General features: G+C 42.1%; 1 protein-coding gene across 2 annotated transcripts in view; it reads left to right on the forward strand.

Moving 5' to 3' along the window:
* The window catches only part of kif26ab (kinesin family member 26Ab), a 94,764-nt gene that overhangs the window by 36,126 nt on the left and 38,769 nt on the right, over nt 1–19,869 (forward strand). For both annotated transcript variants that reach the window (XM_072689431.1, XM_072689432.1), the window contains exon 4: nt 6,471–6,634. In XM_072689431.1, the coding sequence (XP_072545532.1) occupies nt 6,471–6,634 (164 nt within the window). The remainder of the gene's footprint in view (nt 1–6,470; nt 6,635–19,869) is intronic.

The raw sequence follows: 19,869 nt of genomic DNA on the forward strand, positions 1-19,869 counted from the left end.
AACCTGAATGAGCAATGAGAAATTTTAATCACCTCTTTTGTTATTGTGGGAATCATCAGTTAAAGCCAGCATTTCTGGCCTGTAAAAGGCTGTAAAGCTGCTGGAATAATGGACAAGCCCCTGGTCACTTGTTTTTGGCCACACATCATCGATTTGTCTGTTTCCTGTCTTCGCTTCACTAAGGCATTCGGCATTGGACCGTGGCTGGGTGGCTTTGGCTTAAACAAACAAACACGGTGTGCCACAGGTGCCAATTCGTCTAGAACCGTCCCTTTTTATGAGCCGTTGTGCTATTTACTGCTCTGAATTCAACTGATTTCATTCGCTTGTTGTCTTTTATGCTGGTTTTAAAAACACTGCCTCCAATCTGCCTCTTTTGTTTCTGACAGGAGGTACACCTATTCATAAATGGCAGAGGTTAAAATTGTGAATGTGGCTGAATTTCTCACTTTGCTCGAATGTCAACAAGTGCCTTTGTTCCAGCAAGCCTGCGGCTGGCGAGGCTTTTAGCAGCCAGCGTGTGCTTTGCATTCAGATGGCGTAAAGAGCTTTGATTTGAAAAAGCTGCAGAGAAGGACTGCTCTCACAGCATGGGTGGGGAAGCCAGCAGTGGTGCTTGGTAGGATGAGGCTGAATGCCTTGTGGCATCCAGAAGCTCACACATACGTATGCTTACACACACATACGCACGCCTTCCATAGGGATAGTGGTGTCCCCTCAGGCTTCAGAACGTATGCTTTCCCTCCGTCATGCTGAAACGCTCCTGGTGTGATTTGGAAAGGCTCCCTTTCTTTCATTACATGGACATCTCGGCAGAATGACAAAAAACGGCACTGGGAGCACGGGGGAGCGACGAGGCAGGAGCTTTAATTTGTAAGAGCGGCAGCGTGATTTCTGTGGGGAGAAAGTGATGGGAGAAGGCAGACAAAGGCCTGGAGACGGACTGGGCCTGACAGAAGGCCTTTAGAGAGCGGCGCTGGCGCTGCGTCGCCTCAGGCTGTGGGCCTGCTGAACCTGGTAATGGGACACCTGTGAAGGAGCCGCTTTGGAGGCTGAAGAAGAAGAAAAGTAGAAGAAAAGAAGGAAAAATTCAAGGCACAAAGCCAACAGCTGAGTCTTAGACATCCGTGCACGGGGGAAAGGACAAGAGTGATGAGTGTCAAGGGCGAAATGGGTTTTAATTGGATGCTTGACAAACACACACAGGGGTGCATGCAAACATATACACACACACACACACATGGTTTGCAATATTGCATGGCATTAGGACTTGAAAAAAGTGGGTGATACTACAAAAATATCAAATCTATATTTTTTTCAGTAGGGGTGTAGAAAATTGGAATATTGCAGTACTGTGTTGATTCTCAAAATACCAATCCAATTACCAATTGGATAAATAATGATTGATGTCGGACAACGGTTCATTTTGTCTAGTGTTTAACACCCAAACTCATAGATAGCAGTGTTGTACTCTGCTGATTCCACTGTTGTGATGGAATAAATACTCAGATTTGATGCATATTATGGGGTATTTTTATTCTATTAAAGTTTTCTCAAATTCTTGCTTACAGTATCACAACATATTACATATTGTGATATGTATTATATTGCCAGGTTTTTGCTGATATACGGCCCTAATTTTCATGTTGCTTAAATGTATCAAAAAATATACTTGGCAAAGGTTTGCAGACCAGTCTGATGTTTGAAAAAGAGGCTCAGCGAATGATATGCGATGAAAAAAACTGTAGTACCACATTAAAAACAACTACGGTTTATAGGGTTTGTTTAAAATTGCTATTTACTTTTGCAGTAATAAAGTAAAAATGATCAGGAAGAAAAATCTTTTGTAGTATAGGTCAATCAGATCCTTGTTTCCATACCGTTATTACATACCTGATGCTGTTTTTGTTTACACATTTGTGCTGGGACACAACTGATCCTTAAGCTTGGGTGTTGCCATGCCAATGGAATAATTGGTTACCATTCAATCTGATCCTTGTTTCTATGCCATTACTAGACACCTGTTAGTGTTTTTGTTTACTCATTTCTGCTGGGACACAACTGACCCATCAGCTTGGTTGTTTCCATGTTAATGGCCAAGACAACCATCCAGTGAGTTCAGTGAGTTCCTCTCGCTTACAAAATGTAAGAATATCAGACTATCCAAATAATCACATTTGCTTTACAAGAGATCCACAAAAATACACATGTTTAGATTAATGTATTAATGTTTGAATAAATCTCACAAATATAAATCAAACTTGGTTTGTTTTAATGATGCATGCAGTTATTTGGTGAGCTAGAAGTATTGAAGAGGCCCACCATACTCAAAAACTACATCATGACGTAATTTATAATGATACTATTAACATATCATTATATCGCTCATCCATAAGCTCCATATTATCTTCAGTGTCCTCTATTACAATACAAACTGAGCTTTTTTCAGCAGAAAATAAAATAATTAGAACGTTCTTGGGATTAGACAAGTAGGTTCCATCTGTGCTGGGGTGGCCCACTGGCCAGCTGGGAGCTGTGGAGCAGGGGTCGTCCAAAGAGAGCCTCCAAAGACTGACATATGCCTGAAAAGAGCTAAGGCAGAGGGGGAGAGGAAGGCTGAATAAGCAGGGTGCAGGGAGAGACAGAAAGAGAGGTAAATATGCATGCCTGCTTGAATTGACTACTCAGTTCCTATTTATAATGCTGTCTCTCCCTGAGTCTCTGAGGTGATATGAAGACCATATGCAGCTGTGGCCTAATGATCTGACCAGGGGCTTGGGCACGCTTCTCTCTGTCTGTCACTCATGAAAACAGGTTGACACAAGGGCTTATGGTCCACACCTCTTAAAACGTAGGATAGAGGGGTTTTCTGACAGCAGTTTGACATGCCGTATGTGGGTGTGCATGTGCATGTGGGTGTGTGTTTTGATAGAAGGCTTGGCCGTGCTCTTGACTTATCTGTGTGTGGAGCTTTATGTGCTGTCCAAATCGTCACCACTTGCACAAGTGTGAAGCTGTTTTTATTTATTGCGGCTCATGTGGAACTGGAACGCAGCGTGCCGTGATCTCCCCGCTTGTCATGTCACTGGTCTAGCGTGATGCTGTTTTCATTTTCCGACAGAGTTGGAGCATGAGAGCATTCCCCACTCTGGTGAGGTGAGGTTGGCACATGGGTTCTTCATGAAGTGTCCCATGAGCCTTTAAATAGTACAGCACTTCTGATGCAGCGTTTTCTTGTTGGTATGTATCAGGGTGGTCATGATTAAATGACCTTCTCAAAGGAAGGTCAGTTATTAGTGGCCAGTTGGCATGATGACAGATGTAAGAGTAATAATAATAAAAATATGTATTTATATATTATTTATTACATAAAAACAAATACATTATAATATATCAGAATATCTTTTTTCTTTTTTTGAATTAAATTGCGTTTAGAGCACAAGTTTTATTCACTTTCTTGTTTTCACATATTGAAAAAATAAAACATGACAAAAACTATGCTCCATGCCATATTATGTGCTTTGTTTTGTCTTATTTGTTATATTCAGCTAAAGAATAGCAACTATTGTGCACTAAAATTTGCGGACGTGTGTTCTTTATAGATTTAGAGATTGCATATATATTTTCTCTCAGAAAATTAACATATCATATAATTTGAGGGTCAAAACTTTTGCATATGACTGTGTAATCATGTAAGTGCATACTAAGTGCATAGTGTCAATCAGGCATGTATATTTCATAATTTTATGGCCAATTTCTTTACAATCTAATTTTCTGCAGTTTTAAAACACTGTTGTATTCATGGTACTGTCAGTTATTCTTATGAATTATTGGAACTTTCACTACTGTCCAGGGAAGGCTTTCTACTAGATTTTGGAGCTGAAGCTAAGCACATTCTTTAGACGCAGTCCACAAACATTTGAACATATAGTGTGCATAACATGAAATGAAATAAAGAGATGCATCGAAGTAGGAAGCAATTGCAAAACAGATATTTTAAAATGTAAATATTCTAGTTGTGTGCCCCTATTTCATATCCATAAATAACCAGTAACTAACAGCCACAGAAGAAAAGATTCTCAAGTTTTTACGTGTCATATGCTCAGCTCTATGGTAAAACACATTCTTAACTGAACATACATTTGTTTAAAGCATGCCTTAGCCTGCTGTATTATTGACGGTGGTCAGAGTGAATGAAGGCTTATTGTTGTGCCCTATGTCTTGTGTGAAAGTGCCTTCTCGGCGTCCCGAGTTTTTTGACGTGTGCATCTCGTATGTCGTCTTAGCTATTTAAATAGTTAGGCTGTCAGGATACGTTGACATATTGCCTGCACTGGAGGGCATGTGCTTTATAAAAAGATTGTAAACTGTGTTATTTTAGTTGTGAGACTGTGAATCCAGGGCAAACATGGAGAAACCCGGTATGCCAGTGTCTGGAACACACTAACAAAACACATCTTGCTAAGATGACACGGCCTGCTAAAGTCAAGGTTTTCAGTTGCTCAGTGTGGTTATATCTTGGCAGACTGGGAAATGGCCCAGCCTTACACACTGCTTCTAGTGCTCTGCTTACACACAAAACAGGCTTTTGGCAGTTGATATTGATCATGGCCTTATGCTGCTCAGTTCCTCACTGAGCTTGCAGACAAAGAGACAGCCTGAACTAAATACATACTGCGTTTTCTAAGAATGTATTTTGTTATGGAAGATACTGGCCTTTTATAGCTGGAGATCTTCATGTAAGATGAATGAAGCTTGCATTATTAGACCTTGTTCAAAACCAAAACTGTTGCATTTAATAATTAGCTCTCTGCACTGTCTGGATAGTCTTGTGTTTAATGTGAGGTTTGCTTCAGTGTAGGTAAAAGTTGAATAAAAAAAAAAAAAAAAAAACGTATAAAATCGAAAGTCTATGACGTTGCAAAAGACTTCTGTACTATTTAGCTTTAGTTTAGCGTACAGGTTCAGTGCAAAATCAAAGATCAAAGCAGTCTTTACCCAACAATCGCGTCTTGACCAATCAAATGTAGTTGGAGTATTGTGTAAATTAGATTATTTGGTGAACTATTTTTTTAATTAGAAGCTACACACAGATACTTACATATCCCCCACTGAACCTCCATTAGTGCCACATTCAAATGTTTGAATGATTTCAAGGTAATTATAGTTTTATCGGTTGTAGTTTTGTAGACCTATACTACATGGACAAAAATATTGGGACACCTGCTTATTCATTGGTTCTTCCAAAATTAAGGGCATAAAAAAGAGTGACTCTTGCTTTCATTGAAGTAACTGTCTTTACTATCCAGGGAAGGCTTTCTACTAGATTTTGGATCATTTATGGGATGATTTGATTGCATTCAGTGACAATAGTATTAGTGAGGTCAGGATGATAATCACTCAATCATCTCATCCACAAATCCCCAACTTTTTCAAAAAGTATTGGACGGAGCATCATCATTCCTGCTTCACAGCTCAATGCTGGGGCCTTTATACCCCTCTAGCCCACACCTGGCATTAGGCATGGTGCCCATAGGTTCATGTTTGTCTTCTGCAGAGAGTCCTTTTCTATTAACAGTACTTCTCAACAGGCACTAGACGAGCTGTTTGTGTGCATTCACACATTTGTGTCAGCAGCTGAATACTTTGATTAGAAGGGGTGTCCACATTTGGACATATAGTGTACCTCAGATAACTGGGTGGTTTTGCTTAAGATTTGGTAATCTCTTCATTTCAAGCCATATATTCATAGAGTAAAGGGCTCTATTTAGTCTTTTTGGTGCTGCGACAATAGTGGAAGCCTTTTGGAGAATTATAGGCCTTTTTAAAAAAATTAAGAACCATTTATCCATGCTAAAATGCTTAAAATGATTTAAACATGGTCCTTACTGTAAAGAACCATTGCCGTTAATGAAGAATTCTATTTATAATAAAGGACCCTTTTCTAAAAGTGTTCACAGGCAATCTATTCAGCCCCCCATTCAGCATTTACGAATGTCACACACACTGTCACTCTGGCTGCATGTTCCATCTAGCCTCTGCTGCTAACCCCTGAACATGGACTTTATTCCCGCCTCATCACCCCTTCTTAGGAGGACTCAGGGGGTCCAAGTTCAGAGCTGCCACATTCTGCCATTCTGCTTTCATTCCAGCACCTTCTGTGACCCAGTCCTGTCCCTGTATCCACCTTAGTCCTGAACATGCCTTTACTGAGCAGAGTACAGATCCTCAGAGGCTTATTATTTCTCCTTCACTTGTTCCAAGGGCCTTTTAAGGCCTCGCCTCTGGGAGTTGGTGTTCGTTTTGATGCTGCTTACTGTGTACAGATACTTACCATCTCATCTTTGATTATTACTCACCCATGATGCAGAGTCCCTGAATCAGAAACAATCAATGCAGTCAATGCAGGAATGTTGTAAAACTGATATATTTTTATAACAATATTTTGTTGATCTTGGTTTTCCTCTCAGACGCAGGGGTCTGTAGTTGAGAGCGAACAGCCTATGCCGCCAGACACCTCCATCTCTGCTGTTTCCCTCACCCCACCCAGACAGCGGAGTACAGTCCAGTACGGCCCAGCAGCACCACTGTCCTCAAGCCAGCCTACCTCAGCTGCAGCGTCTTTCTTCATCAGGTAAGAGCAGTGCTTTCCTTGAGTGGGTTTAGTAAGCTCGGAAGGTTCATTCAGACCGATAATCTACTCAATTAGCTAAATATTTAAGAAGCGTTAAAGGATTTGTATCTTAAAATAGCAGCTTCGAGATCATTGTTATGGTACACTAGCTGTAATGGGGAGAATAGCATCTCTATCATTGCCACACCGGGCCTGGAACACTGCTATTGCAGTATGTAACTTTGATGAAGCAGGCATGAGATGAGAACTGTCCGAGAATGCCTGACTCAAGTCATATTCGTGTGAAATTATTAGTGTAATTTTATTCTACCACGTCAGAAAACATGGTTCTTTCACTTTGGATGCCTGTTCTGTATTTCTCAACTTGTCAACAAATACACATTTACAGCTGCCAATAAAGGGCCAATTTGTATAAGTGAATTAAACTTCCCAACTGTAGGGGGAGCTCAGGAGCAAAAAAGACCAATTCTTGTGTACTGCTGCTTTAACCATCCTGTTACGTTGCATTTCATAAATATTTGTAATCCTTTTTGGAGCATAAAACATTTTCTGCTGGCCTTTATTAGTGCAATGAATGTATCAATAGAAAATGACCACAGTGAGCAGTTTGGGTCAAAATGACCGGTGAACATTATTGCTCCTCCTTGCAGTTGTAATGATGAAATCCAGAGATTTTACCCCCCCAAACTGTTCATTAGTGAATAATAGTAAAGGTGTTAGGAGACTGGACATAGTTTAGGAGCAAGGGAGACTTATACCCCATCAGGGTCACACAGTGGAAAATGCCATGCTTCAAGCTACACTGATTTGTTCAGTGATCTAAAATAAACTGGCTTATGTGGTGATTCTTGGCTCAGTCACCACTCATTTAATGTCAGAATTCTTCAGTAAAGTTTGTGTGGGCCTGGCAGGAGAAATGTATTACTGCTTGCGTGTATTATTGGCCCATCCCTGTGTGGAAAGGGATGGCAGCGCAGGCCTAAGATCCGCTTTGTGAGCTGCCACCTGTAAAAGCACTTCCAGGTCACACAGACAACAGAGAGAGAAGACCTCAGAGGGGGACAGGGTTAATTTTTGCAGGATGATTTATAATTGCAGGCGTGTTTTCTTTGGACTTGGTCTCAAACTAGCGGATGGACAGGGAGGCACTGCTTTGTCCCTATGAGAGACGCCTGGAAGGGAAAGATAGAAAATAGATTTGTTTTTTCCCTCTTGCTCTTGAGCTCAGGGGAAAGGAGACAAGAAATAGGAAATGATGAGGGGTACCACCTTTTTGGTTCATTGCAAATATTATACTTGCCAAGAATTTATGGTGTTTTTGTTGGCAGTGTGCTTAATTACTGCCTTAGACACCCTAGCATTCATCAAATACTTGTCCAGGAAAGAGAATGAACTTCCAAAATCAGCGACTTTGTTGGAATTACTGTACCTATGCTGCTATAGAGACAACTGTCCTTGTGGTAAAGGCCTATTGTAAGTATTTTTTACCATTTTGTTTATATTAGTTCAAATGAGGTTAATAGGAGGTCTACAGAATGCATATCTAAAGCTAAGTGTATATTCATTTGAGTAGAAGGGGTGTCCACATTTGGACATATAGTGTACCTCAGATAACTACGTGGTTTTGCTTAAGATTTGATAATCTCTTCATTTCAAGCCATATATTCATAGAGTAAAGGGCTCTATTTAGTACCAAAGAGAAAAGTCTTTTTGGTGCTGCGACAATAGTGGAAGCCTTTTGGAGAATTATAGGCCTTTTTTAAAAATGAAGAACCATTTATCTATGCTAAAATGCTTAAAATGATTTAAACATGGTCCTTACTGTAAAGAACCATTGCCGTTAAACTCTATTTATAATAAAGGACCCCTTCACAGGCAATCTATTCAGCCCCCCATTCAGCATTTATGAATGTCACACACACTGTCACTCTGGCTGCATGTTCCATCTAGCCTCTGCTGCTAACCCTTGAACATGGACTTATTCCCGCCTCATCACCCCTTCTTAGGAGGACTCAGGGGGTCCAAGTTCAGAGCTGCCAAATTCTGCCATTCTGCTTTCATTCCAGCACCTTCTGTGACCCAGTCCTGTCCCTGTATCCACCTGAGTCCTGAAGTGTATATTCATTGTCCTTATCCTCATCATCATCATCATCATAATTATCATCAAAAAAATGCCTCATCAACAAATTCTGCAGTTAATCGATGACTTGGTACTTTATAAAACAAATATGAATTCTCAGACAGATTCATTAGTGGACTGTTCCAGTGAAAGCCCAAGCGGGGATGGAGTGGAGGAGAATGGAGTGTCCATCCTTATCTCCTTCTCCCTGGTGTGTGGCCGCTATGCACCCGCTTGTACAACATGCAGGCGGGCTTGCTGGATCAGCAGCGCTTCTCTTGTAAATGAAATGTTAATTAGAGTGCAATTAGAGGGCCACGGAAGAGGGGAGAGCAGCAAGGGAGGAAGTCCGTTTGCTCTCATCCTCACTGCTCACTTCTGCAGCTCGCCTCTCATCAGCTCTGCCTTGCATGCTCTAAAAGCACCTCATTCATCAGGGACTGGATGAGGGTTGCTATTTCAAATGTTTTTTTTTTAGCACCGACTTGTTTGTTGAGAACTGAATGCAAAGCAGATTAGAGTCTCAGTGAAACCATTTATTTCAGATTTCTCACAAATAATGTTTAACTGCTTAAAACTCTAGGCTTATTATTCAGCTACTATTACAAAGGCTTATTATGCAGTAAGCAGTATTATTTATTCAGTTTCTATAATACATTAATATGTAAGGTAACCCTGCTCAAAAAAACAGCCTGACCAGCTCAATCTGGTTGATGATTTAGCTGGTCTACCAATACAAAGCTATTCAAGCAGTATGACCATGCTGGTCATTCATCTTGGTCAGCATGACCAGTATGACCATCATGATTATGGTGTTTGACCAGTATGATCAACTGGCCCACCAGTATAACCAGCTTGATCAAACTGGTCAAACAGCTTTAACAAACTTGTCAACCAATATGACCAACATGCTGACCAGTATGAAAGTTGGTATTGCTGATAGACCAGCTGATCCAACTCAAATGGATCAAACGCTTCTCAAATATACAGTATGGTGGTCAAGAGTTGGACAGCTAGCTTAACGAGGTGGTTTACCAGCATAGGGCTTGGTAATAGAACAAGACAATTGCAAAAACATTTGTAATAGAATACAAAGGGTCAGAAAAGTGTACACACAACAATTGCTGCTTAATTGACAGTGAGTGTTTTCTTTTAATACATCTATTTTGGGTAATACAGAACTCGAATGTAGGCACAAACAATGTCAGCTTAGGGCTTTTTTTAAAAACTAAAGCATTGTAAGCATAACTATAAGGTTTCAATGCTTTGTGTTACTCCAGCAAGTTAACCTTATAAATTCCCAGCCTAATTACATCCTAAAATATATTATTAGGTCATCCATGCAATCAAACCTTGAAACCATGCTATTTATTAAGTTACAGGACTAAGAAATGGAAGCATGGATCCGGTGGCTGATCTTGGCCAATCCAGGGGTTAAGGTTTTTAAATTTCATCTTTGTGTAGGTTACGTTCATGTTTGCACTTTCATTTTATCATTTTTCATGAAACGAAGTCTCACTAGGTTTTGTATAAGATTACTACTGTGCTTCTATATTTCCCTTCTTCTCAATATGCACATATAGAGTCTTCGACTGGAAAGATGCTTTAGAATCATTTGAGCTTTTTGATCTCTTGGAGCTATTGCACTACTCTACTAAAGCAAATGGGTTGAGGATGGCCATGGAGAACAGTGCTGAACTATGAGGCAGGGGGACAATGATGGATAGTTCCGAATGATCTCTTTGCTCAAGCCCCCAATCTCAGCGTACACTCCTGTGTGACGAAGCATATGATTAGTGTATTGACATTCTCTGCGGCTTCCATAATGAAAACAGACAGAGACACTGGCAGGGCGCTAGACCTCTCTGATGCTCGGTTACAGTCAGCAGGCTCTGACTGCGTTGCCTGTGTATTCTTATTCCACCTGGGTGCTCCAGGAGATGAAAAGGCCAAAGCAGCCCAAATGCAGCCCTCTGAACAGAGGCATGGGGAGAAGCACTCTGGGCTTGTGGTAGATGGAAGCCAGGCTAGAATTGATTGAAAGAATATGACGGCGTTTAAGATGGGTGCATGCCCCATTGCTTTCCAAATGGATGAGAGAGAGGGAGTACGAATAGAACAGAGACACTGTCACTGTGGATATGGACAAGTGTGAGCAATGGATGGACAGATGGAGAAAACAGTGCTTTTGAGTAATGGGTTTTGTGCGTGTGGATGGGTGTGTGAATTTGTGTGTTGGCAAATGTGGGAGTCAACCAGAGGACAGAGGACAAACAGCAGCAGAGGACAGGGCATGCAGGGTTTTTTTCTCAGAGAGAGTGAGAAAAAGAGAGTGGAAGAGAGAGAGAGAGCAATTTTCTCTCTCTTAGCAATTTTCCTAATGTCACAGGTGTCTTCATTGCTAAATAATACAAATAGCTAGTGCTCTTATAAAGATGCCTTAAGCCCTATTCGAACGGGATTAGTTTTACATAGGAAAGTGGAGCAACATAATTTTACTATAGTGCGTCTCAGTACTTGAGAAAAAAAACTCCATGATATAATATGATATGACAGAATATTTACTCATGCAAATTTCTACAGGATTAATACTTTTTATGGCTTGTTTTTAAAAAAAAAAAAGGTGTCAGAATCTTTACTGAGGCGGTCTGTCTAAGGCGGTCTGAATGCTGTCTATGACGTATTCAGTCAGGAATTACCTAACATTTATACATTACCCCACCTCCCTATGTAAATGGGAGGGAAACTATATTTATCTTGGCATAGTTGAATAATGAGAGTTCGGTTCATGGAGCTGACAAACTATAAAAAAATAATAATGGCATAATCAAAACAGAGCTGGAAGAAGTTCCAAAATTCCAAAACTGTATACACCCCCAACATTTACGTACATAAAGCTCATTAGCCTTAGGCCTGCTAATCTTAGTCAAAGTAAAACACAACGGCTAAAAGCTAACACTAGCCAACTGGCTTTGACACTTTCACACCCTCACCGGCTTAATGTCTTCAAGTTATTACTAGTTTTTATTATATTAAGATATTCTTTGCTCGTCGCAAACCTTCACAAACCTTTCCTTCACATCTGCTTTCCTTTATTTTCCCTGATCTGTTAACAGTGTGGATCCACATGTTAGTCAACTCTGCCAGTATTTAGTGAGGCACTATGCTACAGACCAAGCAAAATCAAAACAGGACAGACAGGAAATGAAGTTTCATGAATGGATCTAAATGCAGCTGAAAACAGAGAGTCTCAGCTCCTCATTCAGTGCTTTTCTGCATTCAGCTCAGATGTCTGTTATGTCAGTTTGAGCTACTCCTGGAGCGCCACATGTAACAAATTCTTTTCACAGTTGTTTAATAGTTGTAGTTGACAACCATATATATATTGGTTATGCACTTTTACTTTGTGTATCTATATGTGTGTGTGTGTGAGAGGAGCACAGCTGTTTGGTGGTATGCAGCGTTGCAGTGCCTGTGAGTAGAGTGCATGGGGAAGTGTTCGTGCTCTCTTCCAGATGCTCGTCCAGGTGAGGCTGGCTGGTAATGACTATGATTGGAGCAGGCATTCCACCATAATTGCCCCCACAACAATCCAGACTATCCCCAGACAAGGCCTGCCCTTTGTAGCTGACAAAGTGCTTTGTTGCCCAGGCCTTAGGGAGTAACCATAGTAACAAAGTATTTTTGGCAAGTAAATACAAAGGTAGGCTGATGACGTCTGTCAAACGAACATGAGGGTTAAGCTAAAGAATGAAGCAGACATAATGTATAGACTCTATATATATATTATTTCCTTTTTGCGCATTACATATGTGCTCCTCATTTGCAGTTCTTCATCTGTCTTGATTTCACACTGTTTTGATGAGATGTCAATAAAGTCTACGGGAGAGAGAAGTCTTCAGTGAAGCTATTACTGTCGAGCAACTGAGCCTTCTTCGACAGATATCTAATAATTACTTAATCGTTATCATCAACCCCTGCAAAATTAGCCTAGTTACCCTTGAATAACCAGTATTGCCCCTAATTCGAAAAATGCCCCCAGGGTGGCCCCATTTAAAATCAATTAGGTACATAAATGCATCTGTTTAATCACATTGTTAAGCTGATTAGCTTCCTATTGCAGCTTTAGAATGTTATCATAGACAATACAGCTAGGGACTGTAAACGGTTGGAGGCCGCCCCCTCTCTCTTGTTCGGGCTCCCTGTGTCTATGCTAATAGGAGGCAATGGTCTTCTCCTGGCTAAAACAGGGGGTGGGGTGGAAGTGGAGTGGCTGAACGGCAGTGGGATGGGGGAAGTGGAGGGACAGGGAGAGGGTTCAGAGTTCACTCTCACTTAGCTCATGTGCACACATGCACACGCACATGCAAACAGACCTCAGTTAAGCTGATAAGATCGTCTCTGTAGGTCGGCCGTCAGAAAGGTGGATTTAGTGACAGAGAGAGAGAAGAGTGAAAGAGAGATTGGAGGACATCAGAGGCAGAATGATGGAGGGATCGGAGTAAAGAGAGAAAAAGGAGAGGGTAAGCAGGTAAATGGTCCGTGGGGCTGGCTGCTTTTTGAATGACTGCACTAATCCATGTCAGGGACAAATTGGCAAAACAGATTAATGCTGAGTGCTGTTGGCCCTGGAGCGGAGCTTCAGCCTGTCGTGCAGCTGCATCACGGGGGCCAAGAGGGAAAGCGGTGCAGCATGAGTGAGTTGCAAGGCTGAGGACACACGTACACACCCCCACCGACTCACACCGACTCAAGAGGTGGGTCCTCCCACCTTGAGGAAGCCGCACACGTCAGCAGTGAAGCAGTGGACTTTGTGAAGGACATGCAAGCTCACTGACCCATGGTGGGCAAGCTAGGGCTGATGCTTTGCACTACTGCATCCAGTTGGAAAGAGAAACGAGTGGACACTGTGGATGACACGCATTGGGGTACCGCCATGAAACTTCAGTAAGTGTTTTCAGAATTGTGTGTGGAACTTCTGATGGGTTCTCTGTCTGTTTCATTCAGTACTCCCTTTTCACCACTGGAGATGCAATCTTTTTGACATATTTTGAGCTATTTTGACAGCTTGTTGTTTGTGTTGTCTGCAAATTTGATGCCCATGACTAGGTTGTACGAGCTTTGAAAAGCAGTCATGTAAGTCGTGAGTCAAGAAATTTGATGCGTTTCTTTGTGTCATTGTCTCTTCCCAACATTTGTTCCGTATAAACGAACAGTTTAGACCCAGCAGGGCTCTGACGGTAATAGGATCAGCAGCAGCTTGTTGTAAGTGCAGAGATTCTGCTCCGTTGTTTTTACCCTGTGTTTACTCTGGAGCTGAAAGACCAGCTGGTGGTCCCCGGTTGTAATCAGGCTATCATCCATGTGTGAGTGTGTGTGTGTGTGTGTGTGTGTGTGTGTGTGTGTAATGGTCATGGAGTCTAAGCAGGAGCAGCTGGAGCTGAGTGGCAAGGAGGGAGGGGAGCACTCAGTGAGCAGATAAGCCCAGGTGTGAAGGGTTTGCAGTGGGTCGTGAGGCGTTTTGCTGTGTGGGTTTGAGTGCTGGGGGTGGATGCTGAAGGTGTTGATGGATCTATCACTCTGACCCCACGGCCCCGGGAATCTACTAAAGCCTTACCCACTTCCTGTCCTCAGGGGTTCTGATGGGCAATGCTGATGTTTCCAGATGGATCACTATTAACCACATTGTTGCAGCCACATCCTAACCTCAGTGCTTCTGTATAGTGGTATCAAATGGTCACATCTCAGAATCATAAGTGGCAGTTATCCATTGTTATCCATTGTGCTTTCATCCTTGTCCAGGTGAAGCTGTGCGATAAGGACAGTGGTGGCTACTTGTTTCTGCTCTTTCTGTCATGCAGTTGACTAGTGGTGGACCAATCCAGCATTTTCTTTCCGGATACTAACTCAGATATCTGAACTTAACAACATCTTACTGATGCTATGTGTCAGTCTGATATACCAAAGTAAAAAGAATTAGTCTAGGACTAGGCTTAATTCTTTCTGGGAAACCGTCCCTATGTATCCACGTTTTTGTAATTAATGCATTATTTAGCTGCTTTAAGTTGCACCCATTGCTGACACAGATGTATGAATGCACACATACAGTTTGTCTAGGCCCTGTAGAGCAATATTACCAAGAGAACAGGACTCTCTAGAGCATATGAACTTGAATTTGTTGGCACCATGCCTAATGCCAGGTGTGAGCTAGAGGGGTATAAAGCCCTAAAGCACTGAGCTGTGGAGCAGCGGACTGTATTCTCTGGAATGATGGTGCTCCATCCAGTTCTTTAGGGAGTTGATGATGAGGTGGGGTTTTGTCCATATGGTGTTAACATTAATATACATGTACAAAATAATGTCCCAGCTCTTTCAAACCAAACTACTTGCCAGGTGACCATAGTATAACATAACATAACAGAGTCTTTCTGCAATTAATGATTTTTGCTTTTTTTAGATCAAGTGCCACATAAATGCAGACATGAAGTAATTTAAGGAGAGCAGCTAAAACAGCAAAAATAGGTTTAGGGGTTAATGATGTTAGTATCTGTGCTAATACCAACCTAGTATATCGGATCAGTGTATCACTACATTATACAATGAACTACAAAGCAGTCTTTACTCTAAATTCTTGCCTTGCCCGCACACACCCTTCCCTTAAGTTTTGTTAATAGCCCCTATTCCCTGACCCATTCCAGCAAAAAGGTTCACGCTGGGGTGATTGTCACCTTCAGGGAAAACCCTGAACACACTGAAGCCTCTTTGTTTTTGTCCTAAAAGAAACAGGCTTGCCTTTGAAGGGGATTGTGAAACAAATGTAATGTGTCAGCATTTTAGCATCACAATTGAGCCAGTTGTCGTGCAACAGGAGATGCCAAATTCATAGGTCTCTTTCTTCTTCCCAGCTCATTTTCTTCCCCCCTGCATTTCTTTTTTTGCCTGCTACATATTTCTGGTCCTTTAGAAGTGTAGAAACAACTAGAAATGTATATGGAGAGATCTCCAGTCACCCCAGGGCACATTGTTGCTGAGCGGCTCACAGAATGCCACCTCATCAGAATCTAACCTTTGTGTGCAATGCGGGCACAGAGCTGAGGCCAGCACAGTGAGGCAGCATCATCGTGCCTCTGAGAACAATGACCACATGCGACAGGTCCATTCTGTGTCCTCAGGTGACTACTTGATGAGCACGGCTATGACAGAGGATGGGATGTCACATTGTGCTGTTCAGCTAGTGCAGCAATGCAGCGGCCAATGGGTGGACCACAGACTGATGTAAGCAAGTCTGTTCATTTGTGATGACATGGGGCAACTGTATGATAAATCATACTGTAGGGCCATTCGGGTCTGGTCCTGGAGGACTGATGTGATGCTTCTCTTTGCTCAGGCACACCTGATTCATCTGATATGTTAATTTACAGGTTTACTAAGTGTGTTTGAGCAGGCAAATGACCAAAGTGTGCCAGCTTTCCAGGGCCGAAATGAAGTGTAATATCATATTGTTAAGTGTAGGAGGATTTATTTATAGACCTAAAGTGGCAGTACCACTAGGCTATTACTACAATATCATTTTATCAGCACCTGGGTACTTGGACATCGAGGGGGGGGGGGGGGGGGGGGGGCATTAATTGGAGCCCAAAATTGTTATCCCATTCTATACAGACTGTTTAGAAAAACCTGTCAGTTCTGATACGATTGATTTTAGACTGAATGACTATAGGGAATGACTTGCCGAAGTGCCATTACAGCATGTGTTAATGCATTTTGCTTCTCTGTTGACTCAGTGAAGAGAGGTTTGCAACAGCCCTGAAATCCACTCACTGTCCATGAAAAGTGCTTTGTCAGGAGAACCAGCCGCCAGTGCCACCAGGGAAAGAGAAGCCAGCATTAGCAAGCCCCCCTAGACACTGAAAAAACTGCTGATTCATGACTGCCATCCTAAAGCCCATAGGGCTATAGGAGAGTCTCACTACACTCAAACACAGCATGAAGATAGGAAATGGAGAGGAGAAGACACTGTCAAATCAATCAGGCTGGAAGCGTCTCAGAGGCCCTGGGGCTGGCCTCCTGCTGGGAGAGAGAGATGACTTTGTTTGCAGGTCCTCAGGTGGTGAAGAACTCGTCCTGAAATGGATAGAGAGTCGGCATTGCATGGAAATACAGCATGACATCTGTATTTATCAATCAGCATGCTGCAGACTTCTCAACATATCCCTACGGCTGAATATTTATCCGCCACAAATCGCCTAGTTTGCATTCATCACTACCACATTCACACAGCAGCACAGTCTCCTGGATAGATTAATATACCTAGCTCTCACTTAAGTCTGTCTTCAAAGTTCCCCTAGACGCGTCTCATTTAAGCTGACCCTAAGTATATTGGGTAGAGATGTAGGTCAAATGAAAACAGGCTTCCAAGACAGGGTTGACTAATCTTTCGAAAGGGTTTCCAGTTGTGTGGTTTGGAGAACAAAGGCCAAGCTGAGAAAGGATATTAATTGTGTTAGCAAGAGGGATGGAATATGCATTGAGGCTTTTATGACCTATTGTCTTTTTAAAACACATGTGTTTGTAGTTGAAAATGACTATGAGGTCACCCTGTCCACATTTCCTTTGTTATGACCAGAAGAAAACAAAGGTGGCAGCCTCATCCCCCTGTCTCGATTCACCCTGGCATGCTCTGAGCTCCAGACTTGCGTGAATATCTGATAACAGCCTTATGTCTAATTAGTCTGCTAGCTGCGAGTTGATTTCCCCAACCAATACTTCTCAATTTCACAATTCATTCTTATTCACGCGGCGGCCCCCACCCCCTCCCACACAAACTTTTGAGTTTCTAATGAATTCCCTCTCGGTTGACACTAAATGTGCACAGGGTCATATTTTACTCATTTAAAACGGCACCGAGGCTGATTGGAATTGCCAAAGCAGGTAGTTAGACATGTTCCTTCATCACTGGAGTATTGAGTTCCTGCTACCCTTAGGTCAGCATGTTCTAATTCTGTTTTATGCGCACCATCTAAAGTGTTACAAGTTGAAATGGAGCTGTTGTTCATCCGGATTGGATTTACAGTATGTACTGTGGATGTACAGTATGTGACTACTTGTCCCATTAATGTCTCATTATGTCTCATTAATGTCTCAACACCTCAAACCCCCAGGATCCACCAGCAGGTTTCCATAACTGAAGAATTAACAGTTTGCATGCTTTTTCATTCTGTATAATACACTGATTGTGCATAACATTAATACCACTGACAGATGAAATGAAAAAATCTTCATCTACAGTGGCATCAGTCCAGGGGTAGATATATTAGGCAGTAAGTGAACAATCAGTTCTTGAAGGTGATGTGTTGAAAGCAGATAACATTGGGCAAGCATAAGAATTTGAGCCGCTTTGACAAGAGCCAAGTTGTGATGACTAGACGACTGGGTCAGAGCATCTCCAAAACATCTGGCAGCTGTTTTGGGGTGTTTCTGGTATGCAGTGGATAGTACCTTCCAAAAGTGGTACAAGAAATCGATCTAAGACTCCCTGATGCAATCCTTGGAGGCCCAACCTAAAGAATCTGCTGCTATCGTCTTGGTGCCATATACCACAGGACGCCTTCAGAGGTCTTGTGGAGTCCATGCCTCGAGTGGTTAGATCTGTTGTGGCAGCACAAGGGGACCTACTCAATATTAGGCACTGTCTGAATGAATAATGATCGTTTTAAGGATGTAATAATTCCTGATGGGTTTAATGTAAACCCATGTATTGAACTCGTAGAGCTTTTACAAGATCAGGCAAACAGAACTAAAGCCTGCATTACCAACCTGGGAGGTCCTGAAGATCAGACTGTCTTGCCCCTGCCTATTTTTTGAGTACTGGATATGATGTAACAGGCGGAGTAGAAAAGAGGGAGTTAGTTTGTTTACTGAATGCAGTTTCACATGCAGATCATCTGGAGCTGAGTGGATTATAGCTTGTAATCAGTTCATGACCCAGTGCAGTAGAGACTGCTGAAAATCTCTTTATGCTGTAGGAAATCCCCAATCCTACTCTCCATCGCTCCTTCTCTCTCTAGATGCAGCTTCCCTGCATTAAGCTGTGTTAAGTGTTAGGGGTAAGCCTACCCTGTAAGTAAAATTAGGACTTTCAGTGTAGAATTCCTGATTCTCACATACACTATACCACTGCTGAACACTCTCTAGTCAGGCCTCGAAGAGAGATGTTGGTAGCACTGGTATACAGTATGCAGTATGTTTTTACAATGATAATCATGTTGATGAAGAAGCATTGCCTCTTATAACTGTGTGGAAATTAAGTGAATCCCTTTGGTTACTACTGCTGGCACAGTGCCTTTTAATTATCTAGTACACTTTGGGCCATAGCTTTGGAAAGAAATAACATCACAGTGTGGACAGTATCCATCTTGCTGTCAGTGTTGATGCCAGTTTTGCATAATAAGGACTATTGACATATTTATTGCTCATGGGATAGCACATTAACACCTTGCGCTCTGGGTTCTCTTCGCTCACTTATTAGTCATGAGACATATTATCCAATAACTGCATTGAATTATGTAGTAATTACTTTCAGAGCTTAGTTTGAGAGCTCTGTGCTGTTTTTTTTACCTGAACACATTAAACTTCCTGTGTTCTTAGTAACTAACTAAAGATGGGGCACAAAGGGACTGGTGTGACCCACACATTCTGCGGGACTTCTGTCTGGTCTCCTTCACCCAGTTCTCTCTCTCTCTCTCTCTCTCTCTCTCTCTCTCTCTCTCTCTCTCTCTCTCTCTTTCTCTCTCTCTCTCTCTCTCTCTCTCCCCCTCTCTCTCTCTCTCGCTCTTTCTTTCACCCCTCCTCACCACAACTATGTCACTCCAGCCTCCTCCCTGATTAATCACGCAACAAATGTTCCCAGCAGCCACTGGGGCTGTTTGTTGTGATAGCCCCAGAGTGAAGGAGTGCAAATAAATAAGCGCTAGGTGTCCTCCACGCCAGACAGTGATTAATGAACGAGGGATGAGGGGAGATGGTGGAGAGCAAGAGCTCACTCGCTCTCTCTCTCTTCTTTGTTCATTCAAACTATGTCCATAGCCCCTTGATTGCCTCCAGCTCTGACGCTGTT

This window comes from Salminus brasiliensis, chromosome 10, assembly GCF_030463535.1.
Source record: "Salminus brasiliensis chromosome 10, fSalBra1.hap2, whole genome shotgun sequence".
Lineage (NCBI taxonomy): Eukaryota > Metazoa > Chordata > Actinopteri > Characiformes > Bryconidae > Salminus > Salminus brasiliensis.